At 38.2% G+C, this 12,270-nt stretch overlaps 2 protein-coding genes across 2 annotated transcripts; one reads left to right on the top strand and one right to left on the bottom strand.

Annotated features, from left to right (window-relative positions):
- Window positions 1–767: 767 nt before the first annotated feature.
- Window positions 768–5,344, top strand: LOC113045207 (ankyrin repeat domain-containing protein 34B-like). The gene is made up of 3 exons (XM_026205424.1): window positions 768–850; window positions 2,516–3,290; window positions 4,864–5,344. Exons 2-3 carry the CDS (start codon window positions 2,534–2,536, stop codon window positions 5,289–5,291), a joined length of 1,185 nt encoding a protein of 394 aa, XP_026061209.1. The 5' UTR covers window positions 768–850; window positions 2,516–2,533; the 3' UTR covers window positions 5,292–5,344.
- A 1,686-nt stretch (window positions 5,345–7,030) lies between these two features.
- Window positions 7,031–12,145, bottom strand: LOC113045205 (zinc finger protein with KRAB and SCAN domains 1-like). Its single transcript, XM_026205421.1, has 5 exons — window positions 11,678–12,145; window positions 10,494–10,594; window positions 10,346–10,415; window positions 10,105–10,188; window positions 7,031–7,773 (listed from the first exon to the last, which is right to left on the bottom strand). The coding sequence occupies exons 1-5, from the start codon at window positions 11,910–11,912 to the stop codon at window positions 7,271–7,273; spliced, it is 993 nt and encodes a 330-aa protein (XP_026061206.1). The 5' UTR covers window positions 11,913–12,145; the 3' UTR covers window positions 7,031–7,270.
- Between the last annotated feature and the right edge of the window lie 125 nt (window positions 12,146–12,270).

Genomic DNA, 12,270 nt, shown 5'->3' with positions numbered 1-12,270 from the left:
ATCGTGTGAAGGATCAGGCATGTAAACACATTTCAACACAGCTACGAGAAATGTTGTGACTTTGAGACAGTGTTAGTGAAGGACGGTCAGACGCTTCTAGAAACTCAAGCAGTGGAAAAATACTGACAGTGTTGAGAAAGTCCCTTCCACTTCCACTCATATGATGAACTGCTTTTGTTTCTGTAATCATATGTTAACAGTACTGTGTTATTAAAGATGCATGCAGAGCGAGAGTTAGAGCTCAAGACATGCACTATATTACCTCATGTACATGCATATACTTTTTGTGCATAAGTTGTGACAAAACGATCCGATTCACAAATGTCTTTAAAAATAAAATCTAGTTTTTAGCAATTATAGACTAGAATCTTTTACTTTGCATCAGCAACTGATTCAGCAAACAAATCCAGACGTTCATTCAATAAACAGTGAAAATGTGGAGGTGAAAATGTACCAATTTGCAATGTTTTGTGATGTTTTTATCAGACTCTTATTCTGACGGCACCCATCCACTGCAGAGCATCCATTGATGAGACACTGATGCAATGCTACATTTCTACAAACCTGATGAAGAAACAAACTCATCCTATGTTTGGATGGTAGAGTAATTCTACATTTTTGGCTGAACTATTCCCTTAAATTATTTGAAAATGTCTATGACCGCTGACCAATAAAGAACGGTACTCTTGAGTGTGAGTGACTGAAGTTCAGTCTGATATGTGTGTTCATCCACACACACACACACACACACACACACTCATCTGTTCGCTGGGTTTCTCTCTTCACTTCAGCAGCGTCTCCAGATCAAGGTGCAGCTCGTTTCGGAGGATCGTCTCAGCCAAATCTGCAGGTACATTACATTATAATTAATTTAATAAACTATTACATATAAAACATCTTTACTTTAAAAATTAAACATTGCATATTATAGTAAGTACATGCATTTATGGACACACAATGTGCTAAAAAGTAGCAACAATTCTCAAGGACAGTAAAGACTTAAACTAATGTGCAACGTGGATGAGAATGTGTACAAACTATATATTTGCATGTTGTGCGTGTTCAATCAAACTAACAAAGATACTGAAGATTGGAAGTGACCATAAACTCAAATCTGTCCGTTCCGGAGCGTCAGAAGCCACTTTCAAGCCCTGTCCTGTTTTAAAATAGAGCGCACACCTATAGAGATGAAGGCATTTCAAAGCTGCGGTCGGATGCTTTTGTTGTGCAGCCCTTCAACATTTTAGCCAGAGATCATTTAACCCTTTCAACACACTGCTGCTTTCATACGTGTTTCCATTTGTGTCTGATGAGCAGAAAAATGTTTCACATGCGCTGGAATAATAACAAATATAGTCAAATTAAACATTATGTTTACAACGTAAGCAAATTAAAATATATGGAAGGCCATTTCCACCAGATAAGATTTTTGTTTTTGTTGTTGTAGTTTTTTTGCCGTAGTAAAAAAAAAACGTCTAAATGATGATATATTCAAGTATGAGATAAAAAGAAAATTATTGAATATTAAGTCATAAATATTACAAGAAATCAAATGTCAACATTTAGTCATAATTTGTCCAAATAAAGTCCTAAGTGACTTAGTAAGTCATTTATATATCAATTATGAGATAAAAGTTTGAAATGATTACATATCACATAAGTTTTACTTTCTTATAATTATGAATTTATCATATTATATAATGTATTTTTATTTCAATTTTTTTTTTACAATTGACATCCTCATTTATTCATATTTTTGTCAATTATGACTTATTTTCGACATTTCACTCTAATCATTTTCACTTTTATGTGATAAGTATTACAATGTGTCATAAGCTTGACCTTTGATTTTTTACTCTAATATTTACTTTTTACTCTCATGATCTCAAATCAGAGATGTAAATTCAGAAAAAAAGGTCAGAATTACGGCAAAATTGCAATTATCTCAATTTCAACTTTATAAATCTCATAATACGGACTTTATACTCACTTCTTATGTCAGTTATACAATTTTTGTCAGAATTTTGACTTTTTAATATACATTTTTATTTATCTCAAAGATCTGACTTCGAGTCACAATTTAGACATTGTTCCTCAAAATTTTTTTTTAAGTTTTATGTCAATTATGACATTGTTATCTCATTTTTGACATAATTTTGATATTTTCTCATAATCACGATTTAGCTTTTTACTCTAATTTACGATTTACATACTTTTTGTCAATGATATAAAATGTTACATTTTTTTACGTTTTGTCATAATATCGACATTTTAATATAAAAATTACTTTAATCTAATAATTCTGACTTGATCGTTCTCATATTATTCACCTGTCTCAAATATTAAATTATGAGATTTTCAGTTTCCCCCTTTGAACTCTATAAATATCATATTTTGACTTTATCTCATAATTAAAACTTTTTCCCCCTTTTTTCAGTTAATGTTTTTTTTTTATGTGTTTTACATCATAATACATCACTTCTCATAATTGAAATGTTTTATGTCTTAATCTAAGCTGAAGTTGAGCTCGGTCATGACAGAGTCACCTGATTCCCCGGCGGATGGCAGTCCGCTCATCAGCGCCGCTCGGCTGGGAAAACTGCGCTTGGTTCGTCTCCTGGTGGAGGGAGGAGCGCAGGTCAACGAGAGGAACCAGCGAGGAGAGACGCCTCTGCTGGCCGCCTGCCGAGCTCTGCGGGGCGATCAGTCCGGATCCAGCATGCTCAGACTCATCCAGTATCTCCTTCACCACCAGGCCGACCCCAGTGTCCAGGACACGACGGGCCGCACGGCTCTGATGTACGCCTGTATGGAGCGGGCCGGGCCGGGTGTGGCGTCGGCTCTGACCGCGGCGGGCGCAGATCCCAGCACGGAGGACTACGCCGGAGGCTCGGCGCTCGTTTACGCCATCAACGCCCACGATCAGGACACACTCACAGTGCTGCTGGACGCCTGCAAAGCCCAGGGACGAGACATCATCATTATATCCACCGATCTGAGCTGCGACCCGCATGTCCCTCCGTCGCCCGACAGCTCGCCCGTCTCCTGCATGTCGCCCTCGGACATCGAGCTCAAGACCAGCTCTCCCAACTCTGAGGGCGAGAACATTTTTAACTTTCGAGGAGGCGGTGAGGTTTCTCCCGAACTTTCGAGGAGCGAGAGTCGCGGTCGGCAGCGTTTGCGCTCGGAGCCGTGGCTGGGCGTCGAAAACCTGGGCAATCTCAGCCAGCGCTGGGAGAAAAACACAGAAGAGGAGGAGAACCGAGAGCACGGGCGTTATCTTCCCACCGGTGAGTTACACAAATAGATTTCTTCTTTGGGTCACATCAAGTGTACTTGACTAAATGCATTTTTAAAATACAAAGATAGCCCTCGGTTTCACAGACTAAACGTCCAAAATGCATATTTGAGTCATCTCAACTAAAAAATATCTTGCTCTGACATTTCTTGAAATATGTCAGTGACATCTGTAGCATTTCCTTCTAAAGCATTTTTATAAAAGCTGCTTAAATGTCTTAATTTGTGTTCCTGTAGCTCAAGTGGTAGAGCATTGTGTTATCAAGCGCAAGGTTGTGGGTTCGAGTCCCCGGGAACACATGATAGGTAAAAATAGCCTGAATGCACAGCAAGTCGCTTTGGATAAAAGCATCTTCTTAATGCATGAATTTAAATTTTAAAGTGAAATTTAATGTTAATTGAACTACGGCCTAATCCTGGTTTAAGATAAGCCCTGTCTGTGAAACAGGGCAAGAATGTTAAAAGTGTATTTTAGTCTAAATATAGCACAGCTGAGTACACTTAGATGATCTTATTGTGACGAGTCAGCTGCCTCCTCCCTGATTATCACCGGCACCCCATCCTAAATCGCCGCCCTTCACCAGGCTCCCGACTGGAGTGGGTGTGTGAGAGGAGGGGCGCTGGACGAGTCAGGGCTGGCGGCGTGTGATGGGGCACACCTGAAGGAAGTGGAGCCTCATTACCGCCGCTGTTTAAAAGCCCAACGCGCCTCTCCTCAGGAGACCGGTCTCTTCCCCGTGCATGCACACTGGTGTCCTCGTGGGTCCAGGAAGGGTGCGTTGAGGGACTCCCGCGCCACCAAGACGTGAGCTGCCGGACCCGCGATCCGGATGGGAACCGCACCCGTATACACGGCCGACGGGCCAGGATGCCGGGCCGTCCATCCCCTACCAGCGCCGCGGCCAACGAGAGAGACGCGGCCGCTAGGAGAAGCCGCCGCCCCTCGCGCCCCGGACCAAGGAGGGGAGCGCGTGCGGCCGCCGGACTCCGCCCCTTGCCTGGACCCTTCCTTGATGAACACTGCCCGACCTACACAAACCCCGCAGCACGACGAGGACACCAGATTCCCTGTTATTTTGGACACTTTCCCCCTTTGGCCACTTTTATTCCCTTTGTTTTATGATTTCTGTTAATAAAAGCCTCTCCGAGGCCTGACGCCACGCCCACTGTGTCTGTCTTGTGCTCCTCCCGTGACATTATGTTTATCTTAAGGACTAAAGAATCATTTTTAGTGTAGGTTTATTAAGTACAAAATTAGTGTGCGAGAATAGAGCACTTTTAAGTTAATTATGGAAGTGCACTTTTGTTTTCTAGGCTTTATGGTACCCCAATCTCAAAAAAACTAATTGAGAGAAACTAAAAGAAGTGGCAACTTTAAAGCCATGTCCAAAGCAGATAACCCTGAGTTTCTACTTTCTAGGTGGGATGCTACTTTCAAAAGACGATATTAAGTACAAAATTATAGTATATTATGGAAGTGCACTTTTTTTAACCTGGGAGGCTATTGCTCACAAAGTGAGGTACTGAGTTTGTTCCACATTAACCCTTCCCGTTTCCTAAAAACAGATTTGAAGTTTAAATCGGAATCAGAGCAGCTCCATAGCAGAAGAAACACACTTCCAGATCTTCTTCAGCCGCCGGTCCTTAAACTCACTCCGTCCAGATCCGACACTCACTTGCACCGGGATCCGTGCGCTCCGAGGTTCCCCTCCATCTACAGGAGCAGTTCTCTGCTGCTGGCTCCTCCTGACGCGCTTCACGAGCTCCACACGGCGAACAGAAAGAAGACGAGAGCTCACGGTGGATTCTTGCCTCCTCTTCCTGGTGTTTCTGTGAGGAGCGTGTGCAGAGATCCGACCCCAGCCCCGGCTCCTGTCCGACGGGAAGCTCACGGTACGAGGAAGGAAAGCTCGGAGATGCTCTCCTGTTGTGAAATGTCTTCTAATAAAACCGAGACTATTACATTATACCAGTCAAAGGTTTTCCAACAGTAAGATGTTTGTATGGTTTTAAAGAAGTCTCTTCTGTTCACCAAGCCTGCATTTATTTATTTGTACAAAAAAAACAGTAAAATTGTAAATATTTTTGCTATTTAAAATAACTATTTTCTGTTTAATTTAATTTTAAAATGTAATTTTTATCCCCGTTTTCAAAGCTACATTTTTAGCATCATTAATCCAGTCACACGATCCTTCGGAAATCATTCTAATATTCTGATTAAGAAACATTTATTATAATTACTATTCTTATTATGTTGAATAAAGCAGAGTAGAATTTTTTCAGGTTTCTTGAATAGAAGAAGATGAATAGAAGCATTTATCTGAAATATAAATACTTTGGAACATTATAAATGTCTTTATCATCAATTTTGCTCAATTTACATTATCCTTTCTAAAAAGTATTATGTTTTATGTATACGTATTATGTTCAACTTCTCAGCTTCTGGTCATAAAAATAAAGAAATGGGACAGTTAAATCAACTAAACCTGTAAAACACTGTGTTAGGACGATAAATAAATGGTTAAATCTTGTTTTTAGACAAGACAATTAAGTTACTTAAAACTGTAAAATACAGATTTAATGCTGATTGTTTATTATTACTTGTTTTATTGCTGGTGGGATGTTATTAATAAAAACATCAGATCTTTGTGTTTACCTTCTCAGCTTTTATTCATAAAGCCACCAAACAACTTGGACAATTACAGAACCTGATTAAGTCTGTATCAAGAAGAAAAATGAATTAAAGTATAATATTATTTAAAATAATTGGTTTTATTACTGGATGGTTGTTGTTTAAAAAAGGCTTGTTGCGGCTTGTAAACACTCAAGACCTTCGGAAACACAATTTAAAGGGTTAATTCATCTAAACATTAAGATTAGGCTGTTTTATTCACCCCGGGTGTAAAGATGAATCCAGTCGGAGTTACAGGTGCATCTCAATAAATTAGAAAAGTTTTGGAAAAGTTCATTTATTTCAGTAATTCAAGTCAAATTGTGAAACTCTTGTATTAAATAAATTCAATGCACACAGACTGAAGTAGTTTAAGTCTTTGGTTCTTTTAATTCTGATGATTTTGGCTCACATTTAACAAAAACCCAAGTGTTTAGTGAACTGTTTGGCTTCTGGGAAGTATGTTCATTTACTGTTCATGTACTCAATACTTGGGAGGGGCTTCTTTTGCTTTAATTACTGCCTCAATTCGTATTATTTTATTTTATTTATTTAAATTATTTCCCCTCACTGAAAATTACAGCACTCCCTCCCAATGATCCATTAAGACACTAGAGGACTTTATCCATCATATCCATCAGAAAGTCATGGATTTTTATTGTAAATAGCAAAATGGTGCGCTCATATTAAATAATCCACACACAAAAAAAATACAGCGTAGCACAGGTTTTACAGGTTATAAAAAATTAAAAATGTAGTGCTGTCAAACGATTAATTGCGATTAATCGCAACTAAAATAAGTTTGTTAACATAATATATGTTTGTAAACGGTGTGTGTGTGTGTGTGTGTGTATATATATATACACACACACACACACACACACACACACACACATATGCAGGTGTGTTACTCACTCACTCACTCACTCACTCACTTTAAGAAAAAGTTTGTTTATATATTAAATATAAACAATACATTTTAGATGTAAAATGTAAAAATATATTTAAAATATATGCTGTATGTGTTTTATATATACATATAATAAATATACACAACACATACACATAAAATGTAAACAAAACTTTTTTCGGATGCAATTAATCGCGATTAATCGTTTGACAGCACTAGTTTAAATATAAAGGTAATGCATTTTCTGTATCAGACAATGTTTCACAAATAGATTAAAAAAGGATATAAAAGTATTCAATTGACGAGCTACTTTAAAAAGGCAGTATATAAAACACAAAGCCATGTTATTTGATCATTTATCATACACAGTATGTGTCGAATGTCACACGGGGTCACCAGTATGCATACGCCTCTTCTTCGGTGTGGCTGCGCTGGTGCAGTTTGAGAGAGTTTAAGTGTGAGTAGGACTTGCCGCACTCCTCGCAGCTGTAGGGTTTCTCTCCGGTGTGCGAGCGCTGGTGTGAGATCAGGTGTGAGTTACAGTAGAAGCCCTTGCCGCACTGTGGACAGGTGTAGGGTCTCTCTCCGGTGTGGATGCGCTGGTGGATCTTCAGGTAGAAGCGTGTGGTGAAGGTCTTTCCGCACTGAGGACAGCGAGAGCTCCTCTCCGCCGCTGAAGGAGTCACACGCAGAGGGATCTCCTCCGGTCTGTACGCGTCCTCCATGTGATGCTGTGCGCTCGGATCCAGCCGACGGTTCTCGTATCGCTCGCCTGATTCCAGAGGAGACACGTCCAAAGCCTGGGTTTCGGCGTTCATGGGATATTCCTCAGAAACGAGTGAATTCCACAATCCACTTGGGTTCGTTTTACTCTCCAGGATGAAATCACTGCCTCCTGATTGAAGTACAGAGAGCGGAGGGTGAGGACAAAGCACCTATTATGTGCAATGAAAGGTTAATATTTTGGTTTAAGGAGTCCCTGGGAACAGGTTGACACGCATGCAAGATCAAAAAACACTTGCTTTGTTTTATAAAATACATTTATTTTTTACCATACTTGCTTAACGACTCTCAAACGATTCGCTCAACGATTCACTTTTCCAAACCCATGTAATCAGCGATCTCCGCGTAAAACTAATCATGCTGACCAAACTGTAAGTCGTAGAGACCTGAGACTTGGAGGGATGGTAGTACTCACACTACCTACAACGTGACAAAGGCTCGGCACGATCGGCCTGACGGGGGCGCTACAGCGATCAAAAGTAGAAAATTGGTACCATCAGTAGAATACTCGAGTTGCTGGAATCCTTAAAAGTTGTGCCGACAGGTTTCGGCCCGAGCCCGACAGGTACATTTTGATTGACAGCTGTTTTAAAGCCCGAACCCGTTTACACCCCAAAATTATTCAAATGTGCACACGAACAGCTCTTTTGCCTTTTGTCAAGCATGAGTCATTTATACATGTTTTAACATAATTTATTCATAACTAACGTTGGCTATAGGCCACTTGGAAGTTTGAACAAAGAAATAAAATAAGTCCTCTGTAACATCGTAACATCTCAGCACTCTAAATAGACATAGGCTCATATAAACATGCCAACGAACCAATAAAAATGAGTCTTTCTTAACAAATTAAATTAAAATAAATTCTAAATTAAGATGGTTATTTGGCAATAATGGTCAAAACTTTTCCACACCTCAGCTTTATTTTCTGGTGCAACCAAAACGTTATCGCCAGAGGCAAGCCTCCATTACACTCACTCAGCATCCTTTCGCATCTTTCTCGCACTAATCGAAACACATCATGACCGCTCATTTACCGCACAAACCAGAGCGCGAACCCAAGCCAAGCCTGTGTAATAAGATATAAATTAAGCCCGAATCCGGCCAAGCCCGTCGGGTCCCATCAGGTTCGGGCAAAGATCTTTTCCGGGAATTTTGGAAAAAAATGTTTTATCTACTTTTCAAACTAGTCCTAGGTTTTTCACCCAAAACCCCAATAATTGCTGCTTGCAGATATATTTATAAATTAATGTATTAAACCCTCTTGTGTTGTTCAGTGATGTTTTGTGTAAAACTATTATTATTTTTTTATTTTTTATTTTTTTACTTCATTGGAATAGTAAAAAACTTGGTAATTGTTTTGGTACTTGCTACAGTATGTGAACACACACAACAACAACAACAACAACAACAAAATATATATATATATATAAAAAAAAATATATATATATATATATATATATATATAATATATAATATATATATATATATATATATATATATATATATATATATATATATATATATATATATATATATATATAATTGAAATGATTCCAAAAGATAAAATGGTCCAGAAGAAAACAGTAATGCTTGTTTTGTTCACGGTCAAAAATGACTGCAATTGAAATGAATGGAAGCTAATTTACCTAGTGGGAACATTTGGTACTGCGCTCAAACAAAACCTTGCTGAAAGCTCATTTTTTTGCGATATCAACCTCAAATTTAAAAAACACATCTGGTTTAAATATATAGCCTTGATTTTCTTGCATTTTAAAGTAAAACATATTTTGGAAAACATATTTTTTATATAATGTTTTTATAAATAAATAATTAATTGTATTATTATTTTTGTGTGCATTTCGTAAAAATAAAGATAAACATCTATAAAAAATTTTTGTTTCAGTTCATTTTTTTCCACTTTTTAATTTTTTATAAAGAGAGCAAGTTAAAGTCTGCACTCCAAACCTTTCAAGAATTCTGACAGTTCTAGTTGGAAATTACACTTTCAGGTCTATTCTCAAAAAGTGGTTAACAAGTAATAAATGGCGTGTTCCATAAATATAATTTAGCATCATAATAAAACCTAAAAATATTAAATAATAAATCAAAAATAAAGGTCATTCAAGTCATTGAAATAATAATTAAAAATCTGTCATTTTTGACCACCACATAAACAACACCAGAGGGTTAAAAACAGAAGCACAATTTGTTAAATATAACATTGATAAATAAAAAAGAAAGAAGCAATTTCATGTTTAGTTTTACCCACTTCTGTCTCAAAACAAGTACTACCAAACCTCATTTTTAGCATCACACCCCAATTTTACAATAATTCAGCATGCCATATACATACTGTGCACTAAATCTGATGCTTCATAAAGCTGCTAAAAAAGTCCTTAATTCTAAAGACTAGTTATTTAGACTAGTACTGATCTCTCACCCTCTCTAGCTGGTTCTGTTGTTCCTGCACTGAACCTGTCCTGGTCCTCCACCTCTGGACCAAACGGGCAAAGAGCAGGAGAAACTACAATAAAGACAGTGTGGAATCATTCAAACAAGTGTAAAACAACGGAGAATGTAGATTAGTGTATTATATTTGACAACGTTAAAAAGTGAATACGTGGTAGCTTTAAGATAATTTTTAATAGCATGGTTATTTTAAGAATGTGCATGTGTTTTACTCGGTCCGCTGTCCCACTGTTTGTCCTCCATGTGCTCTTCTTTGATCTGAATGGATTTGATTCCATCTTCCTGCGTTTGAGAATGACAAGAAATCAAGAGAAATATAACAAATATTGACGAAGAATCTAATAATGAAGCAATCCTTACAGTTAGTGCAAATGTCTGTGCTGAAGAATCGTCTGTGTGCGTCTCTGTCTGTGTTCCTCCATCATGATTTTCATTGGACTTTACAAGGTTGAGGTTCACTTCTAATCAGAAAAAGAAATGGTGGGAAAAAGCATGAAACACAACAGTAACAATCTGTATGGACTGAACGCAAAAAAAAAAAAAAAACTCATGTTATGAATTTAGCTACTTACAAAAGAGAACAGCCAACAATATTCTTAATATACAATGACGGGTTTATTAGAGACAACTTTATTAGAAAATATCAATAAAATTTGGTACTGCGCTTAAACAAAACCATACTGAAAGCCTTTTTTTTTTTTTTTTTTTTTTTTTTTTTTTTTTTTTGCGATATCAACACATCTGGTTTAAATTTATAGCTTTGATTTTCTTGCAGTCTTATAATAAAACATATTTTGGAAAATTTATTTTATATAAAATTTGTAAATATTATTTTTGTGTGCATTTCATAATAATAAAATTAAACTTCTATAAATTTTGTTTTTCACTTCAGCAATAATTTGACATCTTTTTGTTTTTTTTTAAAGAGACAAACTAAATATATATAAAACTTTATTGCCCTAAAAGTGTCAATGAGACATGTTAGAGTGAAATTATTTGTGATTAATAACTAACTATCTAACTATCAAATGACTGCACGATTGCATGTTAAATATCTTCGGAATATTGCATGGAAGAAGGAAAATCATATGGTTTGGGAATGGCATGATAAATGAAACGATGACAGAATGATCTTTTTTCAGGTGCACGAGTAAATCATCCCTATTGGTAATTTGATCTAACTAACTATCTAAACAAGACTTTAAATATAGAGCACAAGCTATCTTCTTTTCATTCACTTTCATTGCATGTTCCTCGAAGTGTTAAAACTCAAGCCAGCGCGCGCGTAACCACGGGGTTTTAGGGATGGGAAACACATTTAAGAGAAAAACATCCGAAAATGCTTCTTTTCACCATCACTAGCGTTGTATGACAGGTTAAAGGGGCGTGGCTAGCACGCGGGTCGCTGGCTATTGGCTGAAGCGCGGCCTTGCATACGTCAGCAGCGATAGGAAGTTGTTTCATCAGAAGCGCAAGTTGTTCAATCGCGATTAAAGATGAAAGAGTACAGCGTCGCGTTGGGTTTAAACGCGCTCGCCTCGCACCTCTCTGTCCGCTGCTGTGCACTTGTATTCCCACGGAGCGCAGGTTCGCTTGGCTCTGTCGCGCTGATCGCAGCTCGCTCTCGGTGAACTGGAGCTTCACCAGCAGGGTCTCGACCTCCATCTGGCGGCGCGTCATCTCCTGCTCCACCGCGCGACTCATCTCCAGCAGCGCGCATTGGGCGAAGCGCTCGAGGATCGACGCCAGCTGCGCGTGGATGTCGCCCGACGCGGACATTCTAGTCGCTTATGTGGCGAATAAATCTGTTGAATTCGTGATTTAGGTGCTGCTCGTTTGGCGGAGAGTCTCGCGTGCGATCCGGTGATCCGAGCGCGCATCAATAGTGTTTACACAAACATCACAAAACACTCGGCCAGTTCCTCGACAAGTACGTCACCGTTTGAAGGACCAATAGATTTTGGGCTGTTGTTTTTAAATACTGTAAATGCTAGTTTATCAGCGCCCCCTCCAAAAGGACCTTAAAGTGGTAAAAAAAAAAAAAAAAGCCAGACAAAAGAAACATTAGGTTAAATATTCAAATTCATTTACTTTTCATCACAAACCAACCAAATAGTAGTCTAGAAAAAAATAACCT

Source organism: Carassius auratus, chromosome 27 (genome assembly GCF_003368295.1).
Source record: "Carassius auratus strain Wakin chromosome 27, ASM336829v1, whole genome shotgun sequence".
In the NCBI taxonomy this organism is placed as follows: domain Eukaryota; kingdom Metazoa; phylum Chordata; class Actinopteri; order Cypriniformes; family Cyprinidae; genus Carassius; species Carassius auratus.
This window is presented reverse-complemented; position numbering and strand designations above follow the sequence as displayed.